The following is a 14,774-nucleotide window of genomic DNA, read 5'->3' as shown; positions in this document are numbered from 1 at the left end:
CAACAGGCTCAAGATGCTAATGACTAAGGCCTAAATTCCCCCACTCCTTCTTGAGAAGATTGAAACTGTCACCTGTAGGACCCAGAGGCACACTGGAAAGTTGAACATAACACCAAAGAAAATGCATAGATATTAATAAGTTTTCTGGTATAATAATTTTGACTGTGCTGTTAATGGCACTTTCCTATGTTCATTATATAATATGAATTTCTACATTGATTAATTATTAACTGGATAAACAAAAAATTCTTATATTACACTATGTTTCTTATTGCACTTAAAAAGATTTTGAGTGTGTCACTGTTGTTATGGCAATATCTTCTCGGGCCATTTACATCAGTCCTAGAACTCAGAAGTACATGGACTTTTACCACTCCTTGCTTTTCTTAGAAGATAGAAGTTCAAGTATTCAGTATTTTGCATCAAAGACTCTTTCTAGGGAGGTTGAAGCAGTTGTTGGAAGGCCTGGAGAGAGCAGACCTAATGACATCCGCAATGGCTGGCTGTGCATTTATTATACAAATAGCATAAGCACAGCTGAAAATATTCAGTGTAATCAGGAGGATCCTTATCCCCACTTCCAATTCCAGTCAGTAGACTGGCTGATTTGTTTTCTGGTGGGAGCACTCCTGCCTCACAAAAAAAGCCAATATCAAGTGAGATCAATAGCACATTCATGATGAAAAGTCTTTTATACAGGAAATGCAGGAGAAAACAGAGCCTTTTCGTAACAGCCAATATGCAGTCATGTGAACTTCTATGACTTCAACATGGAGAGCAAAATAAACTCCCCATGATCCAGGAGGAAGCAGTTAACGACTTGCTAAGCCACCTGGACACTCACAAGTCTATGGGGCCTGATGGCATCCACCCAAGGGTGCTGAGGGAGCTGGCGGAGGAGCTTGCCAAGACATCATTTATCAACAGTGCCGGTTAACAGGGGAGGTCCCAGACAACTGGAGGCTTGCCAATGTGATGCCCATCTACAAGAAGGGCTGGAAGGAGGATCCAGGGAACTACAGGCCTGTCAGCCTGACCTCGGTGCCGGGGAAGATTATGAGGTTCATCTTGAGGGTGCTCACAGGGTGTGTGCAGGATAACCAAGGGATCAGGCCCAGCCAGCACGGGTTCATGAAAGGCAGGTCCTGCTTGACCAACCTGATCTCCTTCTATGACCAGGTGACCTGTCTAGTGGATGAGGCAAAGGCTGTCTATGTTGTCTACCTGGACTTTAGTAAAGCCTTTGACACTGTTTCCCATGGCATTCTCCTGGAGAAACTGGCAGCTCATGGCTTAGACAGGTGCACTCTTTGCTGGGTAAAAAACTGGCTGGATGGCCGAGCCCAGAGAGTTGTGGTGAATGGGGTGAAATCCAGTTGGCGGCCGGTCACAAGCAGAGTCCCCCAGGGCTCAGTTTTGGGGCTGGTCTTGTTTAATATATTTATCGATGATCTGGATGAGGGGATAGAGTGCTCCCTCAGCAAGTTTGCAGATGACACCAAGTTGGGAGGGAGTGTTGATCTGCTCGAGGGTAGGAAGGCTCTGCAGAGGGATCTGGACAGGCTGGATCGGTGGGCCGAGGCCAATTGTATGAGGTTCAAAAAGGCCAAGTGCTGGGTCCTGCACTTTGGTCACAACAACCCCATGCAACGCTACAGGCTTGGGGATGAGTGACGGGAAAGCTGCCCAGGGGAAAAGGACCTGGGGGTGTTGGTTGACAGACAGCTGAATATGAGCCAGCAGTGTGCCCAGGTGGCCAAGAAGGCCAATGGCATCCTGGCCTGTATCAGAAACAGTGTGGCCAACAGGAGTAGGGATGTGATCGTGCCCCTGTATTCGGCACTGGTGAGGCCGCACTTCAAATATACTGTGTTCAGTTTTGGGCCCCTCACTACAAGAAGGACATTGAGGTGCTGGAGCATGTCCAGAGAAGGGCGACGAAGCTGGTGAGGGGTCTGGAGCACAAGTCTTATGAGGAGCAGCTGAGGGAACTGGGGTTGTTCAGTCTGGAGCAGGGGAGACAGGGGAGACCTTATTGCTCCCTACAATTACCTGAAAGGGAGTGGCTGAGAGGTGGGTGCTGGTCTCTTCTCGCAAGTGACTAGCGACAGGACAAGAGGAAATGGCCTCAAGTTGCATCAGGGGAGGTTCAGGCTGGATATGAGGAAAAATTTCTTCACTGAAAGGGTTGTCAGGGATTGGAACAGGCTGCCAAGGGAGGTGGTTGAGTCACCATCACTAGAGGTGTTCAAGGAACGTGTGGATGTGGCATTGTGGGACATGGTTTAGTGGGCATGGTGGTGTTGGGTTGATGGTTGGACTTGATGATCTTACAAGTCTTTTCCAACCGTAGTGATTCTGTGATTCTGTGAACATAGGCCTCAAGGTATACATTAAAATCTGCCCAGAACTCACTGGTAGCTGTTTTACTGTTGACAGATCTTGACTCCTTTTTGCCTTGGAATGAACAGATATGTTATTGGCAAACTATTTGCATCAGTATGAACCTAGGAGAAAGTGTTCCTCCTTAGGAGAACATACCCTGTTCCAGGATGCCTTGGTGACAGCTACACATTAGTTTATAGTTCCAGTTCTGTAACGTGGACTCCATCATATCCCAAGGGAGTGTAGCTATATTTTCAAAGGAACAGCTTTTCCTTCATTCCCTAGTTCAAACTGACTGACTGCAACCTACTACAGAAAAGTTAGATGTTTTCCATTTTGATCCTTGCAGTATAGCAGTAAGAGTTTTTAAAGCTCCTTCTTTTAAAATTATTTCATTAAAAATGCTTCTATTTATATGAGTAAATACTTTGTAATCACCTCCATTATTTTCATGATTGACACAAAATAGGCATATACTATGCAAACTCATGACTGCAAAGCCAGTTATCAAAGAAAGAAGAAAAGGAGAATATGATCTTGTTGGAAATAGAGCACATCTCAGTTTTGTAATGCTGAATTATATTAGAATATGTTGGCACGAATCAAGCAAAATCACAGACGTCTGTGGGAACTGCAACTATTATCACTTTCACAGATTCTAAATCTCCGTGTATCATCTTATATTCCTTATGTCCCATCTGCCTATTTTTAACCATTGACAAAATATGTGTGAAGTGCTCCTAAACAGGATGTCACTGGTGTTACTATCCACCCAAAATGTTCTATTTACTTATAACTTAATTTTGCCTCCTCATCCTTCACTGCTCTGTTTGCTTCTTTAACCTTTCATTTCTCCATAATAGATCTCTTTCATTTTTTTCTTTCCTCTCCATTGGTCACCACGGATTTTGAGCTTTCTGTACATATCTGTTTGGCTTTTTATTACAACACCCACTAACTGTGTATACTTTCTGAGACTGCCACTGCTTGTCTTCCTGTTACCACTGATGACTAATGCTGCTCCATTTGCCTCTCTGAAATCAGCAGCTGAAAGTCAGTGTGTTCCAATCCCTGACATCACAGCATATTAGTTGTTAAGATGGCATATTTTTTGAGACAGTTTTATTGATTTCCCCATGATCCTGTTAGCTGCTTCTGGCAGAAAGTAGGGCCATGAAGACTGCTCCTGATGCAAGAGCTATTTTCTTAAAACTGTTAGACACACAAATAATTGTGCAATTTACAAGCTATTTATCATAAGGATCTGATGGTATCTTTCTTGAAGAGAACAAAATGTCCTCTTGCTAAAATTGTATTCTCCTTTCTATCTCAATCAAGTATGGCTGTGATACGATCTTCTGAAGACAAACAGCACCAGCTATAGCTGTCATTGCTCATCTATTTTTCACAGATTAGGTGTTTTCCGAACACTTGTTTTTCTAGGCAAAATACACTTTTGCTTTCGATCAATTAGTCAAACAGCATACACACCGCTTTCAATTTTTTAGCATATTAGGAGGGAAGTCAAAGCAGATTATCAATAGCACAAAATGCAATTAAAAAGAGTTTGTTTTAATTGCAAAAAAGGAAATAAGAAGTTTAACTATTTACTGTCTTTTCCAGAGTTAAAATAAATCTTACCAGTGAATCCTGGAGGGCAAACACAACTGTAGTCTGCAACCAGGTCTAAACAAGTTGAATTGCTTTTACAGAAGCCATAAGTGCACTCATCAAAGTTGATTTCACAGTTCAGACCTTCAAATCCTTGGTTGGAAAAAAGCAGAGTTATGTATTATTCAGCTATATCTGTGCCTTCTTTTCTAAAGCATGTCTTTGGGTCCCTTTTTCTAAAAAAATAGATTGTTTTCAATTTGCTCTTGTAATAAAATTATCTTGAAGTCTTATTGAAAGATCTTTTTAAAAGCTTTTCTTGCTCTGTCGTTAATAGAAAAATACATCTGACCATCAAATATACTTTAAAAGGAGCTATTAATTGAAAGAAGAAATTTAGGATTCAGTATTTTTATCAATTTAGTTGAACTTTTTGTTTAGCAGAGACTTAAGAGTGTATATCTTCTGCCATTTGAGAACATTGCAGACGAAGCTAAGTGATGCTGGGATTTGGACATCTAATTATAGTTTTAAAAATCAGCTCTCAAATAGTTACTTCTATACTTTTTCTCTGTTTGTTTCTTGTGTCATAGTGACTTTTGGCAAACTCATAAGTCCAACAGTGTTTTTTTGTACTTGAAATTGCTGGAGAATCTCCACTCCAATATCTGACATTTTACGCTCTTGTAAATGTATTCTAATTCATGGTCATGCTACAAAATTACTATCATTAGTGCTGTCACAGGCCATGGCTACAGGAAGACCGTGACTAATGCTAAGCTATCAGCACACTCAGTGCAAGGCATAGTCCCATAATTTCTCAATCTGACCATGGAACAAATTTCCACTGATCCCTAAGTCATAAAACTTTAGAATTACCCTTAGTTCATTAATAATGTGTACAGTAACAGTTCTAGTTTGCATTTGGAGTTTAATCAGACCCATGTCTCACAGGTAACAAGTAAGCCACAAAATTATCAATGTGGATGCCATGATTTATTTTTCTATAAACTGGTAAGGCAGACTGAACAGCAGAATGGTTTTTTCCAAGCTAAATTTTCAACTGCCTTCCAATATCTGTTGCTAAAATGATGAAGTTCCGTCTAAAAAAAGTAGCACTTGCACGTATATCTGTCTCCATTCTTAATGAGCATTCTTGTTTTATTGGGTGCCTTGGTGGACAAAGATACAAATGAAACTTCAGAAGAGAATTAATAACTTTCATAGAAAGGAAATCTTAACAATGGTTTTGAAGACTGTCAAGAAGATGTTTTGCAGACTGCAGGCAATTTTTAAAATTGTCAAAGATAATAAAAATAAATTATTTTGAACAACCTACCTTCAGGGCAAAAACAATCATAGCTGTTGACATCATTCTGACAGACAGCACCATTCAAACAGGGAGCTGAATCACACTGATTCATTTCTGTTTCACAGTACTGGCCTGAAAAACCTGCAAAGAAAGTAAGATAATCTTTGATTTTCTTCATCTTTATGTGCGCTATTAACATGAAACTTTTATTCCAAATGTGTTCTGTAATTAAAACCAGAAGGTGCTATGATCCATATTCCCCTGAAAAAGGATGCTGGAAGTCAGAACTTCTGTATTTTATTTACAAAGAATTAAATTTCACTCATTTCTTATTCAGTATTACAGATATATGTCTTTATGGCTGGAATAAAGCAATAAGTGAAGTACTTCCAGAAAGTAAGAAGACATTCATAGCAGTATACAAACAGTATACAGGTTTTAAAATGTTTTGCTTGTATTAGAGTCACTAGTATTTTTATGACACCTTTTTTGAATTTTGCTGTGTTAATATAAGAGACAGTACATCAGTTATCTGTCATCCATTGTCTGGTGCTTTCAACTGTGGAGAAGAGCAGTAAAAAAATACAGAGTACAAATACACTGAGGTGTAACAAGCACATGCCATACGAGTCAGGTCTTCAGCATGTGTAAAGTGCACAGCTTAATTACAATAGATGAGGATGCTGTATATGTTACTAAAAGAAGGAAAGCAGACGTCATTAAAACAAAAAACCAAAGGCTAATGGAACTTACAAAAGGAAAGGGTAACTCAATTTTCTCATTTCTTACAGGTACTTTGACACACTCTGTGGGGTGCAGGTGCCCAGGCGCTGGCGGGGGGGCTGCAGGGCGGCCCCTGTGAGGAGAGGCCGGGGCTGCCCCGTGCCGGACACAGCCGGTTCCAGCCGGCTCCAACCCACCCACCGCAGGGCACGGCTGAGCCCCACAGCCAAAGTGGTGCCATCTTGGGTGTAATATATTTAAGAAGGGGCAAAATGCTGCACAAGGAGGAGTAAGGGGGAAAAAGTGTGAGAAACGGCCCTATGAGTGCCAAGGTCAGAGAAGAAGGAGGGGAGAAGGTGCTCCAGGTGCAGAGGACCACACCAGAGCAGATATCCACACTGCTGCCCATAGAGGACCCCACGCTGGAGCAGGTGGATGTGCCCTGAAGGAACTGTGGCCCATGGAGAGCCCACACAGTGGGAGGGGAAAAGTGTGAGGAGGAAGGAGCAGCAGAGAGGAGCTGTTATGGACTGACCACAACCCCTGTTCCCCATCCCCCTGTGCTGCTTGGGGTGGGGAGGAGGAAGAGAAGTAGGGAATGAAGAGTGAAGTTGATCCTCAGGAAAAAAACAGGGATGGGAAAGGTGTTGTTTTAATTTTCCTTTGTTTCTCACTATGCAAACCTACATTAATCGGCAATAAATTAAACCAATTTTCCCCAATTTGAGTCTGTTTTACCTGTGACAGTAACTGGTAAGTGATCTCCCTGTCTTTATCTTGACCCATGAGCTTTTTCATCTTTTCTTCTCCTCCCGTGCTGGTGAGAGGGCAGAGTGAGAAAGTGGCTGGGGGGAGGTCTGCCAGCCAGCCAAGGTCAACTCACCACACATCTATAGCTTTGTTCTATGTTAATTCCAAATATTACCACTAATCTTTGCACAACCATTAGCACATTCAGTTTGATTGGAAGAACAAAATAAATCATATCTTCATTGTTAATAAAATAAAAAAAGAAATCCATATATATAAAATGAAAATGTTCCTGTTGAATGTTTTGCTTCTCTTCTTCTGTTCAGTTTCTTTCCACGTACCTTAGCATAATTATTCAAATGGAGAAAAAGCATTCTTTTTTATATTAGGTTCCCAGGACATGAATTGTGAAAGATGTATAGTGAAAGCATGACACACTGTTAAACAGATGTTTATTTATGTAAAGCAAAAAATTATCAATTTTTTTATTTTTAAAAAAAAATATTTTTAAAACTACCAAATAAAAATAAATCAATAAATTAAAACAATTGTATATGTTAGGAAAGACAGATAATTTTACACCTTTCCTTCCTATTTTAATGTCACCTTTAAAATACCTTAACCTTATCTCATTTAGAAAACAAATTCAAAAGCCTTCAGAATCATCACAAAATGTTAATCTTGGATGCATTTGTGAATACCAGAAAAAATAATTTTTATGGAGTTGATATTTGTGTAATCAGAATAACAACAAATGCAGATAAATAAAAGTGTCCCAGTGCGATCAATATGTGAGTTCTTTTCCCTGTTTCTTGCAGAATTTATTGATGAATTCTAATATATGGTTGGGTTCTCACATAAGATACAGAGCACAACCTGCATAGAATACAAGAGAAGTCATATATCAGACGTGCTTTCAAAGAATCTCCTTCTCCATCTTGTCTTAGACTGAACTTTTTTAGAAGGCACAACACAATCATCACTATTTGGCTTATTCTGGATTATTTGGTATCATATATTTCCCATGATTCTACCTAACTATCAAAGAAAATGTAGATAGTCCATAGTAATTAATATATTGAGGGTAGAGGGTACAAATCATACAGATTAATATGAGGTAAACTGTAATTCCTGTGTTCATTTTGCAGATGTTATAATTTACCAGCATTGCTAGCTGTGTTGTATTTGGAAATATGATTAGTCCTTACTTTTTGAGAGGATACATTACTAAACATTAATGATAAAAGTATCATCCGGGGAATAGATTTTTGGTTAAGAACACATTATTTTTCCCAAAGGCTTTCTTCCTGAAGTGAAACATTGTTTCCATTTGCAGATGTAGTAAAAGAAAAACAAGCAGTGCTGTTCAGGTTGAAGCATTGTTAAGGTCAAACCAGGAAACTCTACGCTGTCCCTTCCAGGTTAGTTTTTTGTCACTCTGTTGCATTGTGGAACTGGCCTCAATAACCTAGGATGTCTCCACTTGTCCAAAGTTCCAATGAGCTTTATTTTCCCATCACTTAGATATTTCATAACAGACTTCATTTTCCAAATAGTGTAAGTATCATAAAATTATTATACAGCATTCAAGTCCTGAACTAAATTTGTCTAATTTAGCTTTCACTATTAATGAAGTTTCCTCATTAACTGGTTATCTTTACTCATACATATCTTTACCGTTGATTCCATTTTATATGATATTTTACATGTAGCCTTTAAACCCATATTCAAGATCAAAAGTAAACTAAGATCTGAAATACTTTGCATGCAACTGTGCTCCCAGGAAGAACACAGCATGGGAGCAAGCTAAAAAATGCACTAACCCTTCATGCAGGCTCAAATACACATCTATGTCCAGTTCATTTCAGTTAAGAGTAGGTGAGCTTTCTCACACCGAGCCCACCCTACATGTGTTGTTTCAATATCAAGATTGGTAGTCTCATTATCTTTCTTGAAGATGAAAAACCTGCAGCAAGGTATTATGAAATATAGACTGCCATACTGCAGGGGCTACCAATCTAGATACTTGTGACATGAATGTTTGGACCATAAAATACCCAAGGTTCTAGCATGAAAAGTGTTGGTCACCTTTTTAATGCCCTCCTCACTAACATGTCTGTTGGCAAAGATGTCCTTGAACCGCTCTTTCAGATAAATCTGTCTCTTCCCAACAGTCTCATTCCTCAAACAGGGTCCTGTGGTCATGGAGATAAAACCCTGTGTCTGACACCTCATACAGAACCAGAAACTGACATAACATGATGTTTCTGCCTCTCTCTTTGATCTGTCACCTGGAATCAAGCATGCTTGCTGTCCCTGTGTGTTATGATGTTGACCTTGTCACCATAGTCCATCCATAGCTCAAGAAGAAAATAACTCATAGAGATTTAACCAAATTGGTCCTTGGTAAAGTTTTCCTGGGGACAGGGTTCACTGTACTTATGTACCAGTAGCCTTTGTCTTCACTATTCCCGCAGGTTTTCTTTAAATTAGACTTAAATTAGACTTCCTTACCTTACCCTTCTGGCTTATTTACAAGGGATATAGAAAAGAACTGGTTTCTCTTCTCTTCATAGATTTTTACATATCTTGACTTTTTTATGTACATATTATGACTGATATTTCCAATCAGCATTCTGTTGATTAAAAAAAAAACCCAAACAAACAATTTCTCCCATAGTTCCTAATAAGTCTTGTTCCTTAGATCTCTGATGAGTCAAGTTCCTGTCTTTTCTGTTCCTGTACTTGTGTATAATACAGTATTCTAACTCTGGCTGTAATGTGTTGTGTATCCTTACATATTACACTTCTCAGAAAAATACTTGTTATATTTTTACAATTGTGTGATGTTTGTGAATCATGTCTAGCTTAAATCGCCTATAGCTCCCAAATTGCCCTCTGCAGAACTACAATCTAAATAGTGTTTCACATTTTTTATTTGTGCAGTTTATTCCTGCATAGGTAGTCTTTACACCTATGTATATTCTTAAATTGTAGATTCTTAGATCTCTTTGTGAGATTATAACACTCAAAACCCAGAGCACTGCAAATTCTCACTGCTTGAAAGAGTCCAACAAATGTTGATATCTTTTTCTGAAGTATTTTTAGTATGATTGCATTGACTAATGTTTGTTTTGTGGTCTTCTAAACCACAGAAACTTTTTTGTTGAACGAAGACTTTGCTAGTCATTGTTCAACTTACGATTGCATAATTAGTAATTTTGAAGGGTTGTTTTTTGCACTTTCCATATTGACCTACTTTTTATATTTTTATTTTATGTCATTTATTATAACAACTTTGTATTCTTCCAGAAATAGAGCTTTGAATATCACAAACTTACACTTGTTTAAACCGCTAAAATCAGGAATTATATGTGACATGCTTGATGATCTAATTGTCGAGATAATTGCCATTTTAACACCTGGCCACTATCACTGGGCATTGTAAAGGAAAGAAAAATAAAAGAAACTCAAAACAACCAAATATCCCGGTCCATTTGCAGTCACAACTGATTTCACACGTAAGGACTAATGTTAGGAAGTGTGTGTCTCCAAACCCCTTCTAGTAATGATCTCTAGCTGGAAAGAAACACAACAGTTGGAAGGTGACCAATGATGTGTCTAGTTTCTACAAAACTGAAGATTGCTTAGGAAAGTTCCTCAGATTACTTAGGATTACAGGCCATGAACGGGTCATTACATCAACAGTAGCAAATCTGAAATTGTATTTTCTTTCCTGAAGATCCTCTATTCTTCAAAAAAAAAGCAGCTACAGAAGAGCTTGTATAAGTTTCAGTCGGGGTAATTTGGCAACAGAGCTATAGCCTGTTCAAAACAGTCTGACTATGCTTTTGAGCTAGCTTTGAACTTACTAGACCTGATATGGATGGCACACAGCATAGCTGCAACAGCTCACACCTCTTAATGGGATATTTGCTTATATGAAGTGTCTAAGCAAGTGGTAGAACACAGGCTGAGCTCTATGCTGTGATAACACAGTTTGCTATCTACCATGATTTAAAGATACCATGATCTCATAGGTACACATTGTCACGTTTACTTCCAAGGTTAGTCCTACCCAATCTAATCTCTTCCACTTGAGAATTCAGAATAGGCAACTTGCCAATTCTGATCTGTGTCAGCTGATAACCTCATGTCGAAAGAAAGTGGAAAATAATAAAAGAAGAATGAGATTAATTGCTGTTGAAAAGACATTCTGAGAGTCTTACAATCTAGTAATTTTAACAGCAATGTCCTTTAATATAACCGTTCCACAGCATATCCAAATGCAGAACTGCGTATTTGTTTATTCCTTATGATTTTATCATCAGAACCATAGTTTGGGACCAGCTTTATAGTGAGAATGAAAATAAAAACCCTCGTGATGTAAAGTGGTAGCTGAGAGCAATTTTCTGTGCAGTGATGGGAACGTGCTCAAGTACTCAGCCTGCATATCTTATATGCAGTTCTGTATACGAAGAATTTTGCTGTAAAAAATACCTTAAAAAACCCCTGTAAAATTGGAATCAATTAATAAACTACTAGATGGGTGCTGTGGTTTCAAACTTCCAATGGAAAACATGACAAAATGAATTAGGTTTAAAATCTGTTTTACATGACATATCTAACTTCCTAATGAGTGAAGACATGTAAAACAGTTCTTCATATTTTAAACACAAACAATCATTTACCAATGTATTATGAGATTAAACATCATGAAAATGAAAAGCTGAGAGGAAAAATTAATTAGTAAATACCTTATTATAAATTCTAGCAGACTACATGCATGAATTATCACGTTTAGTTTTTCTTTAATTACTATATAATTATTTCTTTAATGAATTGTAAACTGGGAGCTTTGAAGAACATGTCAGATTCCCATGGAAGTTATTAGTTGTTTCACAGGACTCATCAAAGTTCCTAATTTAAAAGTCCAGGAGAATGAGTTTGGAGGTACATGTAGTGCAAATCGTAATGTGCTAAAATTTAGTATTTTAAGTTTAGCTACAACATCAAGTTGGCTCTGCAGAAACTGAAAAACTCTGAGACCAGAGCCTTTCTCGAAGTAATGAGGGAGTTGTTTCTTTCTTAAGCAGCAAATACATAACTTCCAGGTTTTGTTATTTGTATCCGATTGCTCTGTGGATGCACAATCAGACATTCATGAGGAGTTCTAACAAGATAATTCCTGCCAGCTTCAGATGACAGAATAAATGTTCAAGAAGTTAGAATGTTAAAGACAGATGGGAACCTTTATTTACTCCTTTTACAGATACACAGCTTTCTCAGAAACCATTTCAAAAATATTTTCTCAGGGGACTGATAGAGAACAGATATCCAATACCTGATTTCTCAAGTCTTTTTGTTTTATTATATTCATTGATATGTAGAATAAAGCATTATTTCTTTAGCAAGTTGACGTTTAGTATCTTTTGTATTTCCTTCTGCATTTTCTATGAAGTTTGGCCTAAACCTTAATGATTTTCTGTATGGTATGCTTGAAATGAGGAGAAATGAATCTTTTGCCACTTATTCTCTTTAAGTTAAATATTATGAGTTATGAACTAATAATTGTTATTAACATAACTTCTTGCTGCTTTTCTTTCCTTCTAGGAGGAAGGTAAGAATTTCCTGAAGTCATAGAGCAAAAGAGGAGGGATAGGAAAAAATTCTGTAATGAAAAGAGATATTCCTTTAACACAGTGAGAGATAAAGAAAATTCTGTAGTATGTTAGCTGCTGTTGTTAGCCACCAAAATGTCAAGTTACTATCAGTTTTATTTCTTATAATAAAGAATCTTCATGATTTGGCCTCTTTGAACAATTCTATATGGAAAACATGAGAGAACACTACTGTTCTGATAATTTCTCATCTTTCACAGTAGCCGTAGCTATCTTTTACCCTGTGTCCAACAAAGGGGGGGGTCACTCAACTAAAAGAAAAAGAAATAGATATACCAAGTTATTAGAAGTGCTCAATAATGGTAGAAAAAAGAAAAGGTATTGATGATCTCACAACATTTTTCTACAATGTGGCATTACATCTCAGAAAGATAAAAATAAAAAAAAAGAAAAAAAGGAAAGAAAAAAAGGACATTTTTCAGACTAACAAGAGATCCACACAAATCACATTGGAAAAAATGTCTCACTTTCTGCGAAACCCTAGTTTGGAAAGCAATCCTATTAAACTGTGATTGACAATTTTCTTCCCTGCAAAGGTATTCTGTACCATTACTTCCATATAGCTCACAAGAAGATGCAGAGCTCAGTTTACCTCCAAAGATTAGGCAGCTGAGATCTCTTGTTAGATTTATTTAAATAAAGATTAAAAAGAAGAATGTCTGCTTCCCTCAGAATGGAGAAAATGCCAAAGACGAAGAAAGAATTAAAAATAACAGTCAGAAAAGCAAAATAAGATTTTTCTTACAAATGCAATCTGAAGATTGCCATCTCTGGAGTATCATCCCAGTATAAACAGACAATGGCTTGGAATTAAGTTGGGTATTGGATAGGTATTGGCAAAATTTATGACAAGAGAAGTTGCTATGCTCTTTGTTTTATTTTCAAAGTGATAGGAAATTTCTAAGAATTCAGAGAAGCACAAGAAAAGTAAAACTGAAGTATGGGAGACAATTAAAAGAATTCCTTAAAGGAATATCTTACATGTATATTGTTCTAAGTTATGACCAGGATGATCTTATCCTAATCATAACACTAGCTATATTTAAGGAATAATAATGATAATAACAAAATAGGAATCTGCAATATAGGAGTAAAATAGAAAACATATTCAGACTTTCATCAAAGGGGAGGAAGTTACAGGAGAAGAAGGGAAAGGAACTTGAAAGTGTAGTTAATTTTGAAGACATGAAATGGAAATCCCATAATTTTATAAAAGGTCCATATATACTTGGATTAGACAAGCATTAAAAAAGGAAAGAAATAGAGGAAAAATTCTGCATCACCAAAGGAGTCAAACCAATAAAGTAGAAGATATACCTGTCGTGGTTTAACCCTGGCTGGCAACTAAGTGCCACAAAGCCATTTGCTCACGCCCCCGCTGGCAGGATGAGGGGAGAATCAGAAGGGTAACAGTGACAAAACTCATGGGTTGAGATAAAGACAGCTTAATAGGTAAAGCAAAAGCCATGCACACAAGCAAAGGAAAACAAAGAATTCATTAACTACTTCCCATCGTTCAGCCATCTCCAAGAAAGCAGGGCTCCATCATGCATAATGGTTACTGGGGAAGACAAACACCGTAATTCCGAATGTCTCCCCTTCCTTCTTCTTCCCCTCAGCTTTTATTGCTGAGCACCATGTCATATGGTATGGGATATCCCTTGGTCAGTTGGGGTCAGCTGTCCCAGCTGTGTTCCCTCCCAACTTCTTGTGCATCCCCAGCCTACTTGCTGGTGGAGTCGTGTGAGAAGCAGAAAAGGCCTTGACTCTGTGTAAGCACTGCTCAGCAATAACTAAAACATCCTGTGTTATCAACACTGTTTTCAGCACAAATCCAAAACACAGCCCCATACTAGCTACTATGAAGAAAATAAACTCTTTCCCATCCAAAACCTCCACACTAGCCAAGCTTCAACTTCTAAGCTACTGAGAATATAAACTGAAGTGAGTGTGCTCATGTTTCTAGTTTGTCAGGAGACAGAATCATACTGCATTAGGACTGTCTGTTTTTAGCAACATTTCCAAGCTGACAGGAGCAGTCTTCAGCACATCTCAATCCAATGTGCAAGTCAGCTACTGATTAAATGTGTAGTATTGCATTTATGGAGGTGTATTTTTTCAATCCTGTGAACAATACTAAGGTGGAGAAAATTATTTGTGACAAGAGAATAATTCTTCTCACATCATAGGTCATCCTCATTTACTTCTCTTATGTTTTAGTTTACTATTTAACTAATTTATTTATTTTGTTCCTTTCTTTCTATCTTACTTGGGTCTGTATCCGCACCTGTTAACAGGCATTAGTCAAATGA

The 14,774-nt window shown here is 37.9% G+C and overlaps 1 protein-coding gene across 1 annotated transcript in view; it reads right to left on the bottom strand.

Annotated features, from left to right (window-relative positions):
• Positions 1–14,774, bottom strand: part of EYS (eyes shut homolog) — a 939,662-nt gene that overhangs the window by 684,432 nt on the left and 240,456 nt on the right. Inside the window, exons 12-13 of the mRNA XM_059831070.1 lie at positions 5,336–5,449; positions 4,027–4,149 (exon numbers count right to left, since the gene is read on the bottom strand). Of these exons, the coding sequence (XP_059687053.1) occupies positions 4,027–4,149; positions 5,336–5,449 (237 nt within the window). The remainder of the gene's footprint in view (positions 1–4,026; positions 4,150–5,335; positions 5,450–14,774) is intronic.

The sequence above is a fragment of the Gavia stellata genome, chromosome 2 (genome assembly GCF_030936135.1).
Source record: "Gavia stellata isolate bGavSte3 chromosome 2, bGavSte3.hap2, whole genome shotgun sequence".
In the NCBI taxonomy this organism is placed as follows: Eukaryota; Metazoa; Chordata; class Aves; order Gaviiformes; family Gaviidae; genus Gavia; species Gavia stellata.
This window is presented reverse-complemented; position numbering and strand designations above follow the sequence as displayed.